Raw genomic sequence first — 25,332 nt, 5'->3', positions numbered from 1 at the left:
CAATTACCGCTACTAACACATTCTTAGAGCCACTACAGGCCATAGCAACCGCCATTGCGCCACCAGCCAAGTTGCTCCCAATTCCCCACCAAACAACAACAATTAACCACCACAATAAACATCAATTTGACCCAGACTACCTCCAATCATCCCACGCAAACTCAAGTTGATGAAGGTGATGTTTTCTTTTATGTCTTGTCTTGCCTTGTAGGTTTCTCTTTGGAAGCTTGGAACGGAGTGACATTTGGTGAATTCTATTTTATGCTCCTTTATTCTTTTAAGCCACCCTCCCGGTGAGACCTTTCTTGTTTTTACTCTTTTACTTTTTCTTGCAGTGCTTAGTTTAGGATTAGTTTAGGAAGAAGTTGAATGGTTCGAGTTTGTTTGCATTGGTTCTATGGAACCTGGGATCGTTGATATTGTTATCGAACGATCATTTGTTTGACGATTGGGATTTATTTCGATTATATGCCTCATTTGTGAACCTTTAGATTTATTCCTCCTTCTTTAGCTTTTTTTTCCTTTTTTTCTGTGTGACATACATAACCATGGCAAGTTGAAATGCATATGTTTTGGAATTTGCTTTTATTTTAGGACTTGTATCCTTGGATGTTTTTCTTCCTATGTGGAAAATGTGTGGACGGTTGAGAGTGTGATTGGTTGACTCTAGGATTCTATTTGCTAAGGTAGCCGGTTTAAGAACTTTTGGGTTCTATGAAACCTTAGTTCATTGCTTGTGGTAAGATGGAGTTGCTCTTTATAGTGAATTTGAAACCCTTGGTTGGTAATTGCTTTATATCCCTTGTGAGCTTTATTTGTTCTAGCCTTCATCACCTTGTTGAGCGGCAATTAAGGATCCTTGGCTATGCATGTCTTAATCCTTGTTTTGACCTCTAGCTCCCAAGATTGTGACCGAGCCACTCTAGGGGAGGAAAAGGGAACCTTTTCTCATTTTTCTTTCTCTTCTTTTTGTTTTGTTACATATTTTGTTTTTATTTTGCATTTGCTCCTCTTGCTAACCCTTTGAGCCTATTCCCTTTCTTGATTATGAGCCACATTACAAGCCTTATGACCTTTCGTTTCCCTAACCATTAGTTTTGTGAAGCATTTTGGTTTGAGAGTTTATTTTGTGTTGTGATGGTTTGAATGAAAATGAGAAAGTAATATGCTCTTTTAGACCAAGTCAGAAAGTAAATTGTATATATTGTGTTTAATAAAGCAATTGCATTCAAGAAAAAGCCGTCCATAGTTAAAAAAAGGCAAGAACACCATTTTTCTTTTAAAAAAAAATTCATAAAATTTGAAAAGAAACAAAAACAACAAAAATATTTTAGTTGGTTTCGTTTTCTTCCCTATTTCAAGCATAAAGGACAATGTTTTGCTTAAGCTTAGGGGGAGTGTTCCTTCATTTTTGTATATATTGTGTGTTGGTGTTGAACAAGCTTGGGGGAGATGGCTTTATTGGTATTTTTGTTCGATCTTTGGTGACTTCTTGAGTTTGTTTTTGAGGTTTGATCACCCTTTTTCTTCACTTAGGAGTTATCACCAAATTTTTCAAATTTTTACCCCGCCTTGACCCCTAGCCTTATGTTAAAACCAATAAAAGACCCTTATACCCTTGAGGGTTGAGTCAACATCGGTGGAGGGAGATAGTTTTCAAGCCTATGGAGAGAGCGTGCATGGCTAAGATGTCGGGATTACCTTCTCAAAGTTTTTCATTTTCTTTATTTTTTTCCGGTTCCTTCGAGGAATCATGAGAAACTAGCTTAAGGGTTAATTTGAAACTAGTGGAGAGAACGCGGACCGATTCGTTGGGACGAGGGTAAATTGAGTCCTCATTAGTTCTCTATGCTTAGCATATTTTATGTTTCAATCAACCATTGATATCTTGGAACGCGCATACATTTGTCTATTTAGAAAGGTTTACATTCATTGATGCTTGTTCTTATCTGTTGTCCAAATATGAACTTGTGTTTTTCTTTCTCTTTTTATGTTTCTTTTTCTTTTTTGTTTTATTGCCTTGCCTTGGTTTTTTGTCAAGAGTTGTGGGTTAAACTCTTAGGAAACCTTCACGAGACCTCACTCGTCCTCATAGGCGACTTTGGGGTTTAAAGGGCTTGTCTTTTGTTGCTAAAATTGATCGTGATTCCTACGAAAGTGAGTTAGTGTACATTCTTATCTCCTTTAGTGTCTTAGCTTTGCTTGAATAATTCAATCCCTTTCTCTCCTGTTTCATGTTAATTTGCTCGAGGACGAGCAAAAGATTAGCTTGGGGGAGTTTGATAAGTGACTTTTATGTCACTTTTAGGGATCCTTTTAGTGTTGTTTTCTAGTTATTTTTCGAATATTTTCTCTCTTTTTAGTCTTTATTTCACTTATTTGCTTGTTCTCGTCTTTTGTCTTTTAATTTGAGTATTTTGGTATTTTTTTAGTGTTTTTTAGTTTAATTTCGTAATTTATTTATGTTTCTTATTCTCTAATGTTTTAAGTCTTGGTTCTAGTTAATAAGTATTTTCTCGTTTTCCTCTTCTATTATTTTCTTTTATTTTAAAGTTTGTTTTTTTTTATTTTATCTAATTTCATTTGATTTTATTATTTCTTTTAGTTTTAGTATTTTATTTTACTTTATTTTATCTTTATTTTATTTTATTTTATCTCTTGATCTCCTCGTGTTTGGTTTTGTTTGTAGGAAAGTTTGGGTCGAGGCTTGGTTAAAATCAAAGTCATATTCGAGTTCAAGGTCTGAGGTTCGAGGCAAAAAATTTGAGCCAAGCAAGCTGCTGCCCCTGACCCCCAAAGTTGCTGCCACATTATCCTACACCCCACATATTCTAAACCTCCACCACACACTCCTCATCGCCTCCCCTGCTCCATCTCCTTAAACCACAAATCACCAACAGCAACCACCTCCAATCACCACCTGCTGCACCTCCTTTCACCTCCCACGCATCCATTGAATCATCCTCAATCAATTACCGCTGCCAACACATTCTCACAGCCACAGCAGCCTCAATTGCGCCACCATCCAAATTGCTCCCAATTCCCCACCAAACAACAACATTAACCACCACAATAAACATCAATTTGACCCAGACTACCTCCAATCATCCCACGCAAACTCAACAGCAGCAGCCAACGCATTCTCACAGCTATCCCGCATCACCAAACAGCAGTAAGAATCTACCCAGGCCGCCGCGGGCGCGGCTTTGGTTAGCTCCCAGCCACTCCACAAACAGGATATGGCTGGGAGATGCCTAGCCACGGCCGCTTCAATTTTTACGGGTATATTTGTACGGAATTAATGAGCTTCGACGGTTATAATTAAATCAAGGATTTGAACGGCTATGATTGATTATCGAATGGAGATGAAAATTGATTATGGTCGTTAATGATGATGATGTGTGGATGATGATGATCAGGGAGCAGAGCAGCCACGAAATGATGAATTCGTGGGGGTCTGATTGTTTTTGAAGGATTTTGGTTTTCATTTTCCTTTTTATTTTCTTTTAATTTTAATTTATTTCTTTTTCTATTTCCTTTTCTTTTTCTTTATTTTCTTTTCTTTTATTCCTTTCTTTTCTTTATTTTTATTTTATTAAACCTTGTATATAAATACCCCTTTTGGGTTAATACTCTCTTAACTTTGAATTGGATTAGATTAGTTTTAGGCCTCTCTCTTATTTTCTCTCTCTTAGAGTTATATTAGGATTTTCTCCATTGTTGCACCTTGATCTTTTTCATGCTTTGTCAATTTAAGTCTTCCATTAGTAATCTCTTCTTCCCTAGTTCTTTGCTTTAGTTCTTGCTTGTTTGATTTTCATGTTCAACCTTGTTAATTGTGTTTTTTTTTACTTTGTTTAGTTTTCATGGTTTCCTTCATTTCTCTAGGTTAAGTTTTTAGCTAGGGGAAGGGGGTAAAGGGCATGGATTAACATTAATGATTGATGATGATTGATGAACTCATGCTATAAATTGATGAATGTATGATGTTTGATGGTTTGAGATTATTAGTAGCACACTGTTTGATGTTCCCTAATTTTGATGCACGGGAGTGATTTGGATTAGGATAAGATCACTTTTACTTGAATGATTGCATGGAAATAAATTGTTTAAGTAGAGCTTTATGTATTGTGCATTTTTAATCTCTCGATCTAATTAGTGTCTAACTGGATGCGCGGAATTGATCTCGATTAGGCTAACACCTCATTCATTGATTTTCTCAGAAAATTGCATGAGAGTGAATTGTTTAGGTAGAATTTTGTATTCTATGGTATGATCTTCATGATAATCATCATTGTCTATCTTTGTTAATCGTGTTCGACACCCCCGTACCCCCTAGCGTTGTTTCCCTTTGGTTTAATCCTTCTTTATCTTTCTTTCTTAATTGTTTTAGTGTTTTTAATCAAAGAATCCCAACAAAAATATACTCTCCATTGACTCATACATTAGTGAATTCAGTGTTTAAACTCGTGTGCTTCCTTATGGGTTCGATTCTTTGCTTATCCCTATACTTGTATTAAGTTAATAAAGTGTTTATAAATTTCTAATTTGATTAGGGTAGTAGACCAATAACCTACTTCACCTCGATCACTAGCCGAAGTTGAGTCGTGGCTTGTGCCTTGGTTTGCGTGCAAGAGTCTCGGGATTAATTCCCGAATTTTGCGTGACTTATGTAATTAATTCTAAATTAATTTTAGAATCAATTTAATGAGAAAAAATGAAAATTATAACAAGTCCAACTTAATAAATTCATTCAAGTGCACAAAACCAAATTAATTACAAGAACTATTCTTTAATGAAATTTGGTTCAACTTGATGCAACAAAATGAAAAAGGGCTATTCTCACTATTAATTTAACCAACATAAATTAATTATGAGATTTGATAAAATTAAAAGAGAGTTGGAATTATGAACATAAATATTCAAATAAAGGTTCCAACTTTAACTTGTGAATCCTTGAAAAATTACATCTTCCAATATGAAATTTAATTAAAATTCTATCACAAGTTTGAAACTTTATGATTCCAATCAACTTAATAAATGATTAAATCAAAAAAGTTCAATAAACATACATGGAATTTAGTAACACAAAGTTCCAATCACTTAAAATAATTAAAGATTGAATCTTTCGTACTTAAGAGCCTCAAGATACAAACTTTTCACACTTAAAGCAATTTATTTGCAATTATGTGAAAATTTGAGCCAACTATTAAGCACCAATTACTACCAAGTAATTATGCCTAAAAGTGGTCTAAAATTGACGAAGCATAAAGAAAAGAACCAAATGCATAATCACAATTAATATGCCATTAAGATTCAAGGTTTAAAAGATTTAAAAATTTTCATCAAAAGGCATTTCTGGGCAGAATTTGGCTTTTTCGCAACCCTAAAAGGGACAGAATATTTCTAGAATGTCGATTCCACCCTAAATTCACTAGTCTTGGGTGAAAAATCTGGGTTCTGGAGCCAAAATTATAAATAAAACGAGATTAAAATTAATAAAATCGAGTTACTAATCTAATTAGTAACAACAACCAGAAATTAATTTCATTTTAAACACCTTGAAAATTTTAATAACAAAAATAAATGAGCAAGGCTCCGATACCGCTGTTGGGTTTCGAAAAGTCCGACTATCCACAGAAAAAAAACCCGACCCCAAAACCCGCTCACAATTAATATAACTAAATGACATAAATAACAAGAAAGAGAGAAAAGACGATCTTACTTGAAGAGCCGAGTCTTGCAAGTGCAAAGACCTCCTACGGTATCCACCCGCAACTCGACCCAATCGGTCTCTTACTCGGAGTATAGCTGAGTCGGACCAAAATACTACTCGAGTATTATATGAGCATAATGGTTTTCTCTCAAGTGAAGATTCCTTTTTGAGTTCCTACTCAAGTGATTTTCTCCAATTCCCAAAGAGGGTATTTATAGAGAATGTCATATGAGAATTCCACTCTCAATCAATGTGGGAGAGTTGGTAAAATCAATTTTCTCATTTTATTTTTAAATCAAAAATAAAAAGAAATCTCAAACAAATAATTAATCAACAAATGGCAACATGGAATCAGAGGGTAGGTGAGGACCACAAGGGGAGGGGACCATTTCCTTTCTCCCCAAGCTTCCCCTTAGCCGCCCTTCTCATGCCACACGGGCCAATCTCCGCGCGCCACGTGGTGCCAGCCTTGGGCACCAAGGCACGCCCAGCTGGCGGCCTTAAGCTTGGCTAGGCCTGCCCGTGCTTGCTTTGGTGCGGGGTAGCTTGCAGCCTCGGCCCAACAAGCCACGCGCATACGCGGGCTGCTGGCCGAGGCCTGCTGCTGCCCATGCTAGCACACTCAGCCCAGCAAGCATGCCACGCTTGCTAGCGGGCTGCTGCTGGGCGATGCATGCTTGGCGCGCCATCAGTGCTGGCCTCGCACCAGCCCGCACATGCGCGCAGTAAGCCACGGACACAATGCGGGCTGCTGCTGCTAGCATTGCTAGCGATGCGCAGCAGCATGCTAGCCATGCACACCCAGCATCGTTGCCTTAGTGTGGTGCGCATGCTAGCACCATTTGCCCCTAGCACTCGATTTGCTCGGGGCATTCCGATGCTAGGGGTATTTTGGTAATCGTTGATTAATTAATTTGATTTTACTATCTCGTCTTTTATTAATTCAACTCGACTTGCGACGCTCGATCTCGATGCTCCTAGCTCGATATCCGACGTCTAAATTCATAATACTCGAGCGACTCATTAATTCCTTCCGGATTAATTCATCGTATCAGATCGTTAGTAGCTTGGGTGTGACTCGAAGGGTTCAGTCAAGATTAAGCTGTAATATTAATTATGGATTAATATTACTGATCGGAAGCGGCCTCCAACTAGGCATTCCGATCACTTGACCTAACTGAATAATTAGCTTTCTAATAATTCCGAACCCTCTATCGGAATAATACACTTGTTCGAAGGACACCATTCCTATCAAGGATGGGTTACAAACTTGTTTAACAAGGATGAAGAAAAGGAGATGTTACATTCCGACGAAGACAGCGGCGGCGACGTGCCGACATGGGTGCCACACACTGGCTCCCCGACTCTGGCATGAGCCCAGCTACATGCCAGTCAGGCAGGTGTCCTCAGGGGCGGCTCGTGCGGTGGTGTTCCGGCTGCGACATAAAATGGAAGAAATTCCATACTTAGTTATTTTTAGAGTTTTGCTTGCAAGTTTTTACCTTTCACTTGAAAGGGTTTTTGTTTGGTTTAAGCACTTAGGATAAGCTCTATTTTCTATTATTTAGTTTCTATAAACATACTAAGAATATTAGGAATGTTTTTAGTTAATTAGAGTTTGTTTAGGATTAGGTTTCCTAATCTAGTTAGAAGTAGTAATTCTATTCTAGTTAGGATACTTGGGGAACAAGGTTAGGGGTTTGTCCTAATCCTTGTAGGAGTAGAAGTAGTGCCTCTTATGCCTATAAATAAGGGGAATTTTTTGGCTTTTAGGTAGATAGAAAAAATTCAAATTAATAAAATTGTTTTGGTTTAACTTTGTTTAAATTTTTCTTTGCTAGTTTTCAATTCAAGGAGTTGTTTTGATAATTAGAATATTCAATTCTTAGTTCTAGGAGTAGTCTGAGATTTTTTTTATCAAAATTCTTAGTTCTAGGAGTATTCTAAGTAGTTTGAGTAGTCTTGAATTCGTTCCAGGAGTGGTCAGATTACAAGTCATATCCGGTTCGTTGTTCTTAACTTGTTCGATTTTCTAAGGGAATTCGGAAGGTTTATGTTACTAGTGTGATTTTAGATTCAATTATTGGGTTAAGGGGATTAAATCCACATCAAATTGGTATCAGAGCTTACAGAGTTTGATTGATCTACAACTCATTCAAGTCGCACTTGTTCTAGGAGGATCAGTTTGCTATGTCAACTTCAGAAGGCTCGTTCTCCTTCATTACGAGGTCTTTTCATGTGATTCTTTTATTGAATTTGGGTAAAATTTTGTCTACTTTATGCTTGAAAATTTCCAGAATTTTTTGAGTTTGTTTTATATTAAACTTGACTTTTTTCCTCAACTGTGTCAGTTTTGGTCCGATTTAATACATATTGCTCTTTGTGTGCGATTTTGTTCCAAGTTGTGCTGTGATTTTTGTGGATTGTTCCTGTGTGTTTTTGGGTCTTTTAAGTATGTTTCTTTCATATAGTTATGGAGGAAGCAATCCGAAAATCTATGGATGAATTTGCAATGTTACTTCAAGGTCATAAAAATAAGAAAAAACATAAAGAAGTAGATTTCGGCGAAAGTAATAAAAGCATGCTTATGATTTACATGCTAAATCTAATTCTAATCAAGGTCAACGAGATAATTTGTTTCATACTCGATGCAAGGTTGGTAACACTACTTTCAGGGTGATTATTGATAGTGGTTCATGCACTAATTTTGTTTCAATCGAGGTGGTGACTAAACTACAGCTTCTTACAAGAGATCATGATACACCATATAAGTTGGGTTGGCTTGATTATCCTAAAGGTCTTCATGTAAAACAACAAGCTTTGGTGAATTTCTCCATTGGCAATTATAAGGAAGAATTATGGTGCAATGTTATTCCTATGAGTGCTTGTCACATTGTTTTGGGTAGACCATGGCAATTTGATCAACATGTGAAGCATGATGGTGAGACTAATATTTAGTCGGTCAAAGTAGGAAAGAAACGTTTTAATTTTCATTTTTTTGTCTCCTAATGAAAACCATTCGAAAGCTAAGTAGAATCATCTTTCTAATATGTCCATTACTGCAAAAGAGTTCAAAAAAGAGATGGAGGACGATTTTTATAAGGATATTGAAGAGAAATATTTAGGTGCTAAAGAGATCAAAGAAAGGGTGATTGAAACAATTGATGTTCCAATTGTGTGTGACGTTGTTCAAGATGAGATTATTCATGATGATCTACCAAACAAGGTGTCGGAAAAGGTTTTTGATACTATTGAGGAGCCATTCGTGAATCAAGATATTAATTTAATGGTTTCTTTAGAAGTGGTGGAATCATTAGGATTGAAAAAAGAGAAGAAATTATTAGTCATACATGAGAGAGAACTAAAGTCTGAAGTGTTCTTATGGTCAACTTCGAAGACCAAGGACCAAATTGAGAGTTGGTTGTTTCTAGTTTATTGCCTTGCTTGTGGTGATGTTCTAATGTTGCTTAAGATTTATAGCATTGAGGTGATGTTCTTTTGGCTTGTATTCGTCGAATTTGGATGGTTTCATGGTATTGTTCTATTTGCTCTAATGAAGTGAATTTGAGGGCTAATTCTTTTAAAGAAGGGGAGAATGATGTGAATCAAGAGCGGAATTCTTTTAAAGAACCAATTACATTGATTTTGAGTCCAATAGGGTTCGAACTTGGAGAAAAGAATCAAGAATGGGTTACATACTGTAGACGCCAAATTGTGTCTTCCCAAAAACCAAACCCAGTAATGAGTATCTTTCACGTCATTGAATATCGAGCAAGGTGAAATTTTGAAGAGTCTCATGAATTTCTCCTTTTCTAACCTTTTCTAAAATGTTTTAAGCTAAAATCATTCATTTCATGCCTTTAAGCCCAAAATAATTCATTTCGTGTCCCTTAAAATCATTCATTTCGTGTCCTTTTTATAAAAACGTCCAAACCAGTTTATTTTGTTCCATAATCTGGGTTCAATGATTGTATAGTTGGATGGGGATTGAAAAGAAATTTTCAACGATATATTATAAGCCCAATTCCGAGTTATAACGAGAAAGTTATGGCCAAAATACTAAACTAGGCCTAAAACGAGTTTTATGTGCGACCTAATGATCATGTGGAGGGTCCATTAATCTTTATTATATTCCTAAACCAATTAGGATTAATTAGAAGCTTCTATAAGTTTCTAAAAGATCTTAATTATTCTTTTTTAAAAGATAAGATTAAAGAATTTGAAATTGAACAAAACTCCTCTTTTTGAAAGTCCTAATTCTTATTCGAAATAAAAGAGGTTCAAAGACAGTCAGATATTATTTTTGTGCATCATAATTTTTATCCAAATCTTATATGGTTGGATATCCCTTGAAATTATCTTTCCAGTTATATATTATAATATTAATTTCGAGCTATTACGTAAAAGATATGAAAGAAATACGAAACTCTATTCAAAATTGACACCCTTCCACTATTTCAGTCATATCTTTTATTCTACACAAGATTTTAAACTTATTCCAATTGGGTTAGAAAGTATACTTCAAGATCTTTCTAACGACATATTATATGCCTTATTTCAACTTCCAGAGTTATGATAAAAGCAAAATTCGCAAAAAACTATCTTGTCTCGTCGTGACAGGTCTGTTGTTTCGCGACAGAACCTATTTTACTCCGATTAAAATTCTGATTCTTTTCTATCGTTTACGGTCATTTTTCTCTATAAATAGGGTCAATATTCCCCGTTTTCAACAACCAAAAATAACCAATAATCATCATCTATTCTCTTCTCACTCTAGGCTAAAGCTTATTCTTTCTCCCTCTTTCTAAGCCTTGCCTTTTCAAATACAATATTCCTCCATCACGAGACTTAGACACACCTAGCCAAGCTTGAAGTTGCCTTCGCCCTAGACATGAAAGGTTGATGATTTCTGAGGGTTTGGTCCCAAATCCCTATTTTAATTATTTAAATTTATTGTTTAATTTAATAGTTTTATTGAAGTTACTAACGTGTGTATTGTTTTGATAGAAAGAGATACGAGGCAACAAAGTGAGTAATTTCATTGCTATATTTCTTTAGAGAGCATGCTTAGATTATTTTAAATCCTATTATCATGTTAGGATGTTATTTATTGCTTTCTAGTATCATGTTTAGGTTGCTTCCTATTTCTTCTATCATGTTAGGAATAAAGCTTTGATTTTTATTGTTTAGTGACATGCTAGGATTTGTTATTAATCATATTAGTATTATGCCTAAGATCTTTCTAATATTATTATGCTTTGATCAGAATATTATTATGATGATGATGATGATGATTTGTTGTATCAATATTATTATGTTGCTTGATATCATTGTTGTTGCTTGATCACGCCCTCTCTTGCAGGTTTAAAGGGAATTTGTACTTGAAATCACGCTTAATAAGATAATTAATAATTTTGTTTAGGATAATATAATTTTAATTCAAGTGATCGCCATAATAGATTTATTTATGCATTAATATTCAACCAACATAGATTAAATATGCTTAGGATTAATATATTGATTTATGTTAGTTAGAAAGCACACATGAATATGAGAAGAACAAAGTAGAGGCCTATTTAGGGCAAGTTCAATCTCTTTTAGGTTGTATTTGTACCTTCATCCCTGAATATCCAGTCATGGTTCAAGACCACTATGGAATTAGCGATCTCATGGATCGTGAAGGGGTGTAACCTTCACCCTGTGAACGGTTTACAAGTTCCTAAAACTTGTTGGTGACTCTTTTACTCTAGCTTCCTTCCCTTTGGACGCCACCATGCTTAAGTGTATGATCACAGTGGGGCTCAAGTGTGGGATGCTTGAAATATTCCCTACACATACGTGTTTAACAAGGAAGAAGAAAAGGAGTTGTTATATTCTGACAAAGACAAGGGTGGTGACGCACTGACATGAGTGCCATGCGCCGGCTTTGGCATGAGCCCAGCAACACGCCGGTTAGGCGGGTTTCCTCAGGGGCGGTGCGTGCGATATTGTTCTGGGGGCGCCATGAAATGGATGAAATTCCATACTTGGTTTTTTTTAGAGTTTTGCTTGCAAGTTTTTACCTTTCACTAGAAAGGGTTTTTCTTGGTTTAAGCACTTAGGATAAGCTTTATTTTCCATTATTTAGTTTCTATAAACTTCCTAAGGTTATTAGGAATGTTTTTAATTAGTTAATTAGAGTTTTTTTAGGATTAGGTTTCCTATTCTAGTTAGAAGTAGTAATTCTATTCTAGTTAGGTTACTTGGGGAACAAGGTTAGGGGTTTGTCTAAATCCTTGTAGGAGTAGAAGTAGTGCCTCTTATGCTTATAAATAAGGGGAATTTCATGGCTTTTAGGTAGATAGAAAAAATTCAGATTAATAAAATTGTTTGGTTTAACTTTGTTTAAACTTTTCTTTGCTAGTTTTCAATTCAAGGAGTTGTTTTGATAATTAGAACGTCCAATTCTTAGTTCTAGGAGTAGTCTAAGATTTGTTCATCAAAATATTTAATTCTAGGAGTAGTCTAAGTATTTTGAGTAGTCTTGAATGCGTTCCAGGAGTGGTCGGATTACAAGTCATATCCGGTTCGTTGTTCTTAACTTGTTCGATTTTCTAAGGGAATTCGGAAGGTTTGTGTTACTTGTGTGATTTTAGATTCTTTATTGGGTAAAGGGGTTTAAATCCACATCACACTACCTCAAGGATTAGCCCCTTCAACATATCTTCATTGATTACATTTTCTCCCTTCTCCCTCATATGACCTTAATAATCCATAAATTTCACACCTAAATTTTCAAGCACAGAAGAAAGAATAGCAGCATGTCCATCCTTTATTTCTTTTGACACGCAGTGCTCTAGGTGTTGCAAAGCAGGAAAATGGATTTTAATTCTTTTTTACATGTAGAAAATTATAGCCATGTCTAGATAATACAGTTCATTTTTCTTTTAGGTTAGGGACTATATATTTTTTCACAAGATTAAACAACAATTTGTGTAGGGGAGACAAGTCATTGTGGTTCATAATACTCACACCCTTCTTTCCTCCTAAATAAGAAATCACTTCATTTTTAGCATGACCTTCGACCTTCACAGTTACTACCCCCTTTATATAAGTCTCAAACCCTTATAATGTATACAGTTGTGGAAAATTGGAGAAAAAATAATTACAAAATTTAAACAGGTGTGTCTCGTCACTTACGAGACTGGCGCGACGCGGAAACTGCAGGACACGACAAACCTGACGTTGCGCGCGTTAGAGTTGCGCGCGTTAGATCGCTGTGTGGCGTGGCACATAGGGAAATTTAGTACAATTTTTTTTCCGAGCTTCCCTATTATGGTGACCTTAAGATCGATGTATTTCTGAGACTTCGGATGATGATGTCTCCTAATTCGAATGCGGATGCATATGAAATAATACCAGTTAAGTCTCAAAAATACATGTCAACAATCTTTTGAATCTCATACACTCATCTTAATTAAATATAGGTCACTTAAAACGATAAATAATCAAGAATCCTCCCCAGTGGAGTAGCCAAATTGTAGGCCTTACATTAAGCATGTTGTGAATATGCTTGGCGATCATAGGAAATTAGAGTTGACTAATAACGATTAGGGACAAAAAAGTAAGGAGCTGCCAACAAGTTTTTAAGGAACTTGTAAACCGTTTATGGATCATTTAAGGAACCAACGATTTCACCCATGAAGGTTACACCCCATTCATAATCTATGAGATTACTAACTCCATGTTTAGGATTAATGATGGTACGAAATTGAGTCAAGAAGTCAATTCCATCTGCATTAGCCTTTACTAGATTCTTTTAGCGACATGTATTAATTGCAACTCGAAAGACATACAAACAATGTTCAACTTCCCCTTAAACTAGTTAATCTAAGTTGGTTGAATGGAACCTAAACTGGTCTTCCAAATTATCTTATTAGTCATGATTTTCAATGCAAATCTTGATTAATACATGCAATATGGTGATCAAAACAATAATTCAAATATAATAAATAAGCATGCATAAATATAGGAAGCAACTAGATAATAATTACAGGAATGAATTAAAGCATCCTAAACATGATACAAGATAATTATTAACACAATACTAGGCATGATACTAACAAGATTAAAATAAATCCTAAACATTAAACTAATAATTAAGAACCAATCCCTAAACATGATGCGAATTAAATACTTACTCCGAATGTGCAATTTCTTATACTTCATCATGAATAAATTATTAGTAACTTCAATAATAAAAAAATATATAAATTAAATAATTATATTATAGAGTTAGAATAATTGATATCACCCTCAGGATTTTACTCGAATTCTACATGGTTGGGTAGCCCTTGAAATAATATTAACTTTTTACTTGTTCTAACTATTTAATTTTATTCCTTATAACCGAGCAAATTTGAAAAAATATTAACCGAGAAAATTTAATTAAAGAGTTAGAACAATTAAAGAGTTTGAACAATCATTATAAGGCACAAAAGTCAAATTTGCTCGGTTTTCGGGCTGTAGTTATAAAAAGAGGACATTGGGTGAAGGTTTATGGATTTTGGGTTAAGAGAAGGGTTTGGGCTATTTAAATGGCTAGAATGGCTTAGAATATGATAATGGGATAGGTCAAAATGACTACTAAAGTAATTCTTAGATTCATGCAACTGGGCCAAATTAGGCAATGAAGGTTGTTTCTTTATTGGGCTTTATGTGGAGAGACGTTTTTAGATGTCTACACTTACACATCTCTGTACCAAAATTAACCAGTAGCCAATACAATAGTGAAACCTATAGTTACTTGCTTAATCTGAAATCTCCACAGCTAAGCTTCATCTTCAACATCACATACTTGGTCTTTATTTTCTTTGACTCCTGATTTAATGTTGCCAATTATTTCTTCACAACCTCATTCTCTTCTATCATTCAGTTCCTTTTCCAATAGCCTCAATATGATGTCCATTTGCCAATATGTTATACTACATCTGCTAAATATTATGTGCAATTTTGAAATATTTTATCTCACAAATAATACCCTAAAGTTACACATAAACGGAGGTAGTATCTTCATCACGTCAAAAATAAAATAAAATAAATTGCAGTCCCTCCTGTTTGTTTCAACATCAAAAATTGGGAAGGCAACAAAACTTATTGAAGTAGGTAAACCACACGGCCACACCTACACAGCCTTCTAACTGATTGACCAAGTTGCATAGTCATCCGCCACAATAATAACCACAAGCACATGCCAAGCAAACTGCAAATATCGTACTTAGGGCCTGTTTCGATTTACTGAAAACAAATGAACTGAACTAAGCTGAACTGATTAGGCTGAACTGAAGTAAATAGAGCTGAAATGAATTGTTTATGAGAGAAGGAAATTAGAAGCTGCACTGAAATGAACTGAACTAAACTGAAATTAAGCTGAACAGAACAGACTCTTAATTGTCCAATTTATTAAAAGCCCAAAATTTAAATAAACACTAAAAATCGGTAAACAAATCAAACAAATTAACAGCCAAAATTTTGCAATTACGGTAGGCCAGTGACAGCCAGTATAAAACTTCGTCACATCCCATGACATGAGCCAAACAGATATTTTCGTGGGGGCGTTCCCTACTCAGCGACGCGCTGCACTTCCTAGACCCGGGTGTAGTGATAAGTATGCAAGGGTCGCTAGGTCGTCGCCCAGAAGCGACGCGCCACATTGCCCGAGTGTGGTGTCAAATGAGCAAGGGCGTGCCATTGGGGCGTTCCCTACTGAGCGACGCGCTGCACTTCCCAGACCCGGGTGCAGTGATAAGTATGTAAGGGTTGCTAGGTCGTCGCCCAGAAGCGACGCGCCATATTGCCCAATTGTGGTGTCAAATAATCAAGGGCTTGGAGTTGGGATCAGGAGGGAGCGTGGGAGAAAAGAATTTAGTTTGCGGATTGGTTCTTGGAATGTGGGGTCTCTTACGGGAAAATCAGCAGAATTGGTAGAAGTAATGAAAAGACGACGCGTGAACATCATGTGCCTCCAAGAGACAAGATGGACAGGAGAAGGAGCTCGAGGCTTGGTTTTGGGGTATAAGGTATGGTATGTTGGGCAAGAAACGAGCCACAGAACAAGGAATGGTGGAGCTAGGAACGGAGTTGGTGTGGTTCTCGATGAGAGGTTGGCAAAAGAGGTGATCGAGGTCTATCGGAAGAACGATAGGTTGATAAGGCTGAAGTTGCTATGTGGCAAGGAGATTGTGAATGTTATCAGTGCTTATGCTCCCCAAGTGGGTTTAGATGCAGAAGAGAAACGACAATTTTGGGAGGACCTAGACGAGGTGGTGCAGGGTGTCCACCACTCAGAGAAGTTATATATTGGAGGGGATCTAAATGGGCACGTTGGGGCGAGCCGAGATGGCTATGAGAGTGTCCATGGAGGCTTTGGGTATGGGCAGAGGGACGCCGGTGGTGAAGCTATTATGGATTTTGCCCAATCATATGATTTAATTTTGGCTAATACTTGGTTTAAGAAGAGGGATTCACACTTGATAACTTTTCGGAATGGAGCAAATGCAACTCAAATAGACTTCCTGCTCACAAGGAGCATAGATAGACAAAGTTGCATAAACTGTAAGGTTATCCCAGGGGAGAGTGTGGTCACCCAACACCGGCTATTGGTAATGACTATTCGTCTGAAAGAGAAGGCGAAGAAAAAAGTTAGACAAGAAGAACCAAGGATAAGATGGTGGACCCTAAGGGATGCAAAAGCTAAGGTTTTTACAGAAAAGGTAATTGAAGAAGCGGATTGGGATGGAGAGGTGGATCCGGACATGACTTGGTTACGAATGAAGAACTGTTTCCTAAGAGTGGCCAAAGAGGTCTTAGGGGAAGTAAGGGGAAGAACTTCGGTACAGAGAGATACTTCGTGGTGGAATGAAGAGGTGAAAGCAGTAATTAAGCAAAAAAGGGAATGCTATCAAGCCTTAGGAAAATGTAGGAGTGATGAAACCTTTGCAGCGTATAAGGAGGCTAAGAGTAAGGCAAAGGCAGCTGTTCGCCAAGCAAAAGAAAAGGCATATCAGGAGGTTTATGAAAAGCTTGATTCCAAGGAGGGAGAAAGGATCATTTATAAGATGGCAAAGAGAAGACAAGAGGCAAGGAAGGATATTGGCATGGTGAAGTGTGTCAAAGATAAGAACCAAATGGTCCTAGTGCAAGAGGAGGGCATCAAGGACAGGTGGAAGGGGTACTTCGATGAATTATTTAATGGAAGTAATGGAGTTGTGATAGGAGATACCTCTATGAGTGATGAAGAAATCAACATGGAGTATGTGCGAAGGATTAGGAGAGTAGAGGTGGAGATTGCACTGAGGAAGATGAAACCTAAGAAGGCGGTTGGCCCTGATGGGGTACCGATAGAGGTGTGGAGGTGTTTGGGTAAGATTGGTATTGATTGGTTAACAAACCTTTTCAACAAGATATGGACGGCTACAAGGATCCCACAAGATTGGAGGAAGAGCACCTTGGTCCCGGTTTATAAAAACAAAGGAGACGCTCAAGATTGTTCTAACTATCGAGGAATTAAGCTTATGAGCCATACTATGAAGTTGTGGGAAAGGGTGATTGAACAAAGGTTGAGGGCATGCACAAGCATTTCAGATAACCAATTTGGTTTTATGCCTGGGAGATCTACTATGGAGGCAATCCATTTGATAAGACAAATGATGGAGTTTTATAGGGTAAAGAAGAAAGATCTTCATATGGTCTTTATTGATTTAGAGAAGGCATATGACAAGGTGCCAAGAGAGATACTTTGGTGGGCAATGTTGAAGAAAGGTATCCCACGAAGGTATGTAGACCTAGTTAAGGATATGTATCGGGATGTGTCAACAAATGTGAGGACATGCGGAGGGTTGACAAAAGATTTCCCTATTACAATCGGATTGCATCAAGGGTCTGCATTAAGCCCTTTTCTTTTTGCAACGGTTCTAGATGAAGTAACTAGACCAATTCAAGATGAGGTTCCATGGTGTATGTTGTTCGCAGATGATATCGTTTTGGTGGATGAGACTAAGGATGGGGTTAATGTCAAGTTGGAGCAATGGAGGCAAAGGTTGGAATCTAGAGGGTTTAAGCTAAGTCGGAGTAAGACTGAATATTTGGTATGTCGTTTTGGCACTCAGAGGGGGACAAGCAATGAAGTGGTGAGTTTGGATGGAAAGGATTTGACCATGAGTGAATGTTTTAAGTACCTAGGGTCGATCATCCAGAAGAATGGTGACATTGATCAAGACGTGACCCACAGGATTAAGTCAGGGTGGCTTAAATGGAGAGCGGCCACGGGAGTGTTATGCGACCGCAGCATTCCCTTAAAGTTGAAGGGAAAATTCTACAGGACTGCCATAAGACCAGTGTTGCTCTATGGTACAGAATGTTGGGCTTCTAAGAAAGAGCATATTAAAAAGATGGAGGTTACGGAAATGCGCATGTTAAGGTGGATGTGTGGAAACACTTTAAGAGATAGAATCAGAAATGAGGTTATTCGCAAGAAAGTAGGTGTGGCGGGCATTGTAGATAAATTAAGGGAAAATCGTCTGCGTTGGTTTGGACATGTAAGACGGAGACCCGAGGGTGCACCGGTGCGAAGAGTGGAAGAGTGGGACCATGGAGGGATTAAACGAGGAAGAGGGAGACCAAAGATGACTTGGTTGGAAGGAGTGAGGAAGGATATGAAGTGCATGGATTTACGTGAGGATGAAGTTTTGGATCGTAAGGGATGGAGGAGAAAGATTTATGTTGATGACTACACGGAATAATCAAATTTGGTTCATGTTAGCCGACCCCACTTTTGGGATTAAGGCTTTGATTGATTGATTGATTGATTGATGTTACCTTACACTAATTAAACCTTGGAGATGTCTTTCTTGCTAAAAAATACGTGTAAACTAACAAAGAAATGGAAGGTTTGATGTTAAGAGGAAGAATAGTATTGGGGTTATTAATGGAGAATTAGCCGTTACAAGAGTTCATTGAGGATATCTAATTAGAGGTGAATCACTCAACATGAAGGTTATTTTTTTTTTTTTTATTATTTTTTTTTAACATTTACATGTTATTATTAAATTAGAGTCATTAAAATTAATCAATTTTAAAAGTAAATTACTTTTTCACAAAAAAAAAAAAAAAAAAAAAAAAAAAAAAAAAAAAAAGTAATAAATTAGCAATTTTATTTTAGGCTAATGATTCACAAAGACCCCTCTTTTAAGGTAATACATGATAAATTTTCCCAATTATTATGAATCGGATAAATTATGAAAGTTTGCTATTATTATGAAACATAGTACATATTTTGACTATATTTTTAACTAATACACAAATTACTTTTGCTAGCATGAAAAGTATTTTTTGACTAGTCTTTATGCATAATTTCTTTATTTCAACCTTATTTCTTCCTAACGTATACAAGTACGACATAATTATAAATATTAATTGTCAAAGTTGCACATTAAAACTTGTGTCATTTAAATTGTTACAATTATTATAAAACAGAGGAAGTATTAGGTTCCTTATTTCATCACTCGTTTAAGGTTGTGTTGCTCCATTCACCTAGAACCATTGCTGATGCCAATAATGACGTTTTCGCCAATTATTAACTTCAGTTTGTTTAGACTACGGTTAAAATTTAATAAATATTACTAACCTTTAAAAACAACACTGTAATACGTAGTATTAATTGTAAATCTCTTCAGCTGGTATGTAAGCAGCCAGATCACATAATGACCAAAACACAGCCAGACTACTGCAGAGACTGTATTTCAGCAACCATGATCAAAAGCAGATGTCATAGACAAACAGTAGTTATGGCTTCAAACCATAGAAACCTTAAAAAAAATTATGGAAGAGCCGGAAAACAAGATGAATAATTAACAGGATTAGCCCACTAACTTCAGATGCATATAAATAGAAACCATCAGATGCATATAAATAGAAACCATACATACGAATGTAACTGCAATAGCTGAACTATTGACTGAATGCAGTTAACCTACCAAAGCATAATTTCTACACCATGATAACAGAAAATGTACTGTTTCTGTTGGAATGAGACTTTACAATTAACATGTGGCTAACATTAGCAGATAGTTCGCTTCCACCTACTTAGCTCCCTTAATTACCTGTTCAATCAAAAAGGCAAGACTTGCCATGATATCAAGAGTTAGAAATAATGTGGCACAAGACAGCAGACCCTCACCAGGTGAAGGATCATATCCATGCCCCAATCATTTGATGTGCCTGCAAATTATATCAGATCTGAAAGGGTTCTGTTAAGATAGTTTCCAGCATTTCAAATCCCATCAAGTTGAGATGCATTGCAGCTACAACAGCAAAAACGAGTCATCAAAAGATAAGAACTGCCCTACGATTTGTACATAGATTGAGTGGGGAATGCAGCAGGATCAAGCTCCCAAAAGCCTCTTAAACTACCATCTTTCTGATCTGTGAGCCTGAAAGAAGGAATCTGATGGGAGAATCTAAGCAGTTCATATCGGGAGATCTCTCTAGTGTGAATATTCGTCTGTGGCTTGAAAACTGAGTAGAAAGGACTAACACGCTCTAAGAACAAAACTTTAATATGTGAACTATTGTCCTCTTGGACTTCCACAATGTCGTAATCACACTTCTGCAAGTCTGCAACTACCATAGAAGCATTCCAGTTCTTGTAAAGAGCCCATATCTCACCTTTTCGTGGATAGATATCATACACATTCTTTCTTACCGTTGGATCTGCACGTATTTCATGAGAAAAGGAACTATTTCCTGTATATGTTTGAACTTTGTTACTTTTAATCTTAAACTGCCCACAAGAAATTGGCATCCCCTTTACCTTCCATAGAATCATATCAGCTGGCGAAGTGCAGGCTTCCAGCCAGGCTATTTGCACCTTGAATTGTGGAAGAAGATCAATTTTTTTAATGATGCCATAGTATTTTGGCAAGCCATCAGTATCACTGTACAAAGCCCAAACCTGATTTAGTTGAAACTTCTTAATGGATTTCAGGTCATCAAAGTTGTAAAATTCTGGATCTGGAATGTCTTGAGCAATAACATCAGTATTTAATTTGCTCCCACGCACCTGACCCTTACCATTATCACAGTAACTAGGCAATGAATTTTTAGCAGCCTTTGCACCAGGATTCACTTCTTCTAATTTAGTGGATTCCCCAACAAAGCAAGTGTTTCCATTTGATTGAGAAAGGGTGATTTCTTCAAGGTTCAAGGTTATAGAAGCTGGGTCAAGCTCAAATGAACCCTTAGGAACATTTACCCTCTCATTACCGCTCATTCTAAACGAAGGTACCCTGTGGGAGAGCTTAAGGATCTCAGCAGGCGGTATTTGTAATTCACTTTCATCTTTTCGGCAAAACAGACAAACAAAACCCTTCAGCTTACCCAACTGTGCAACATATATCCCAACAGTTTCATCATAATCAGACAGTATTTCAACAAATTCATATTCAAACTTTCTGCCACTTTCTGGAATTAAATACCATTCAGCATCCCAATTCTTGAAAATGGCCCATGTCTCTCCTTTTTTAGGATATATCAAGACAGAATCTTTACGACCGCCTTTGTCCCAACAAACCTCATGGGAGAACATAAGACGATCTTCTGTAATTTCCGAATCACCATGTTTGAATTTACCACAAGAAATTGGCATCTCAGAATTCACCCATTGTTTTCCACACACATCATCTGGGTTAGCTTCAAGCCAAGTTATCTGCAGCTTAAAGCCAGGAGAAAAAACTTTCCTGACCTTGGCATAGAATCTAGGCATCGCATCTGTAGTATCATAAGCAGCCCACACCTGTCCAAGTCTAAAGTACTGCTCTTCTCTAAGCATGTCAAAATCGCTAAATTCCGGGTCTGGATATTCATGAAACGTTGGCTCAGGCATTGTTTCAGGGCTAGACAATGTGAAGTCATCATCAGCTTCGAAGCCTTTCTTGGTTGACTCAACCCCATTTTCACTTCCATCTAACTTACTGCACTCTCCCTTGCTCTCTTTCAAAGAAGCAGAAGCAGAAGCAGAAGCAAATATCTTTGATGGGTCAGACTGCTGTCTCTTTTCTGAAGCATCTACATTTTCTTCTGTTGTGGGACAAGGTGGTCCATTGTCCTTTGCCTTTTTTGAAGGGTTCATGATATGCTCATCATCACTTGCATCTTCATTGTATGACACGTGCCGTTTGTTCCGTCTTGATCTTCTAGTGCGGCAATCCCCATCACTGTCAAATTGTTGCGCCATCAGAGAATCTGTGTCTGTTTGTGTTTCTATTTCTTCAGACTCCAGGCTACTATCTGATCCAAAACTTTCACTAGACTCTTCCTCATGCTTCTTCCCTCTCTTACTGTTTACATTCCTGGAGGGCTTAGATGTCTGTTCCACATCCACTTTATTTGGACCTTTAGGTGCTTGCCTGGATTTCTGTGATCGACTTGCTTCTGCATATTTCCCAGCCGGAACCCCACCATTGGAAGCATGCTTCTCATTCACAGTCTCTGATCCCATGGCATTCGCATTAGGAATGTTTTGACCAGAAAATACAGGCTGAGTTGCATCAGATCCAGGTCGTGTACCTTGAGCAAGCATATCATAGGCAATGAAGGGCTTCTTGCAATGCTGACAACGGAGAGCTCTATTCAGAACTTCCTTGTAATACTGATAACGAACTGCACAAAAAGGACATTGGGTCCAGAAGGTCTCCTTCCCGTTGGCAGCTTCTGATTGAGGCTGCTTTTTTGGCTCTTGATGTGTAAAATTGAATTCCTTGACATGTGAATTAGAATTGCTTGTAACATTGTTTTGAGCCTTTGCTGTTTTACCAGTGTTGAGATTCCTACTTCTCTGCTGAGGAGGCTGGTTTTGTCTTACTGGTTGACAAGATGCTTTGCATTTCATGTCATAGAATGACCTTTTTTCCTTATCCAGAAGCACTCTCTGAGCCTCCCCAATCAACTTGAATGCAGCTTCAGCGCCAGAAAATTTGTTCTTGTCAGGGTGAAGAAGAAGCGCAAACTTGCGATATTGCTTCTTAATTAATGTATCATCTGCTTTCTGTTCAATTTGAAGAATGCCATACCAGTCTGATTCACTTCCAAACATTTTGCTCTCTGCTGAGCAGTGCACATCACAAACACAAATCATCTGAGCAATATTCTCCATATCAGGATAAAGCTGCTGAGCCTTTAAAGCAAACTTACGAGCCCCTGGAAAGTCTTTTGCTTCCAGTTTCTTCAGAGCAATATCCTTAGCCCTCAAGGCCTCTTCTTTGTTGCACTCCATAACTGAACACAATTAAACAACATGAGCCGAACTAATCCTTCTGGCATATATTTTCAGCGAAAATTAATTAACTGTACTACCTTAGAATCTTTGTCAAGAAAACGAGAAATGTAAACCAATATGCATGAGCTGTATGGATCTCCTCCAAGTACCTCAGCACATCGGTTAGTTCTTGACCCTGGGTATCTACATAGAGACTTAGGACCTGCAATAAATTCAAATTGTAATATTCAATAACAGCTAGATCATGTTTCCCCGAGAGGGTACAGAAATTCTCCAAAGTGATTAACTTAGAAAGAGAAAAATCAGAGTGTAACTAAGTGACTCTAACATGCTGCACAAGTAAATTATCAGATGCAAAATGCATAATAATACATTGCAAAATATTTTAACACTAAGTGCAGGCATTAACTTGCAGAAATTCCAATGATCACTCCCTCATTATAAAGCCCCGACACATTTGCCAATAAAAGTAAAAGGAAAGAGCAACAAGAACCAATCCCAAGATAGTGAAATCAGGGAGAGCAAAAATAATAGAGGGGGGAGGGGGGGGGGGGGGGGCTAAAAGCTTAGAACCCTCAAAAAAATCCATAGATACGACACATAATATTGCTTTCAGACCCTCTGCATAACTGTGCAGGTTAATATTAGTCCATTAAAACCAAACATCAATAAGGAATGTACATCAATAGTTAGAGAGAGAGGATCAAATGTGGAACACTTCCTGGAAATATCTGTAAATGTTGAGTATTTTAAGTAACGCAATTGCTATAGAATAAAATAAAAAATTTACTTATCTACGGTTTAGTGCTTACAAACAAAGCAGCAAAACCCTGTGCATTGAAAAGGTTTCTAATTGATGACACCAAGTATTATGATGCTCACGAGCTCCAGTACAATTTCTGAACCTTCTACACCAAGTATTTTTTTCATAGTTTCATCATATTTAAATTACATTCACAGTACTTTCAGATCATATGGCCCAATACACACACATACTTCAAGCTTCCTCCAGGCTTCCTATTCCTTATAATGTTCAAGAAAAAAACTGACAGGGTAATCTCGCTAGTCTGCAAGTCAATACATGAAACGTCACCACCACCCTAAGGAGAAAGCATCAAGTATTCTAAAATTTGGAGCGTCCAGGGCCAAATGGCTCTATAGCATCCAAAAAAAGCCACTCATTTTTCATATACAATTAAATGAACACTCATCATATCAAACATGTCAGCAAAGACATACACCGTTTTCTTTCTTCTCTTACATTTTACCTTTACTTCTTTTTCATTCAAGGGAGAGGGCAGCGGGACACTCCTTGAAAGGATTTTCCCCCTTTCCAAAATCCAAATGCAAGTTCATTTCTCTAATTCCGAACACTTTACCCAACTAAGAGCAACCAGAATTGAATAAACAACTTAACTGTAACTCTAAAATTTTAAAATTTTCAGTAATATTAGGAAAATAATTCAATCAACTAAATTATCAATTGACAAACGGAGAATAAGTAGAAATTCTGTAACTGTCTAATATATTATTATCAACTAAGAAGGGCTTGTTAACCTTCAAGCCAAGCCTGAATAAAAGTAAACTCAGCTGGAACACAATAGGTAGGCCGGCTTGGCTCACGAGCTTCAAAGCCCATTTTCGGCTCGGGCTCCAATAGCCTCGGCTCGTGGACTCGACTTGGCTCGAAATTGTAACAAATTTGCAACCAAATTAGGCTAAAAAATTCATATAAAAATCCCCTCACTTAAGAAATTCAACGAAAATTAAGCATAGTAAAATTCTAGCAACAAAATCCACCGCTATGATATTTAATAACTTCAGTAATTTAAACCAACAGTTGAATAATCCACCTTAGAAGAACCCTAATTGACTACACTAAAAATTAAATCAACGATAGTGTGAAACTAAACCCTAGATTGTGAAATTGACATTCGATAATTACAAGAAAACATCTTACCTTAGAAACTGCTTCAATGGAGGAGAAAGTTCAGAAGTCGCTTCAATGGTGAACTCAGAGTGCGCTTCAAAGGAGGAGAGAGAGGGAGAGGGAGAAGGAGAAGGAGAGAGGAGAGTGCAGCGTAAAAAAAAAATCGAAAAACTCCAAAAGGGCAAATAATGAAAACATGGAGAAATTTTAATGAATCAGATGTGATATCAACCGTTAGATCTAAATAATATCCAACAGTCAAAAATCATTCTCATTTTATTTATGTTCACACCTAAATGGGGGGAAATGATTTTAGAGGTGAGAGTAATCTATACCTATAGATAAAGTATTGAGTAAAACGGATTCACATGAATC

The 25,332-nt window shown here is 37.1% G+C and overlaps 1 protein-coding gene across 1 annotated transcript; it reads right to left on the bottom strand.

Moving 5' to 3' along the window:
* Window positions 1–19,636: 19,636 nt before the first annotated feature.
* Window positions 19,637–25,121, bottom strand: LOC145583058 (uncharacterized). The gene is made up of 3 exons (XM_081640175.1): window positions 24,988–25,121; window positions 23,105–23,229; window positions 19,637–23,026 (listed from the first exon to the last, which is right to left on the bottom strand). Exon 3 carries the CDS (start codon window positions 23,022–23,024, stop codon window positions 20,097–20,099), a length of 2,928 nt encoding a protein of 975 aa, XP_081496301.1. The 5' UTR covers window positions 23,025–23,026; window positions 23,105–23,229; window positions 24,988–25,121; the 3' UTR covers window positions 19,637–20,096.
* Between the last annotated feature and the right edge of the window lie 211 nt (window positions 25,122–25,332).

The sequence above is a fragment of the Chenopodium album genome, chromosome 15 (assembly GCF_948465745.1).
Source record: "Chenopodium album chromosome 15, dcCheAlbu1.1, whole genome shotgun sequence".
NCBI lineage: Eukaryota > Viridiplantae > Streptophyta > Magnoliopsida > Caryophyllales > Amaranthaceae > Chenopodium > Chenopodium album.
Note: the sequence above shows the minus strand (reverse complement) of the source record. Positions and strands in the feature narration are given on the sequence as shown.

Coding starts and splice junctions, on each gene's coding strand:
- LOC145583058 (XM_081640175.1), bottom strand. CDS start 23,024: ATGGAGTGCAACAAAGAAGAGGCCTTGAGGGCTAAGGATATTGCTCTG.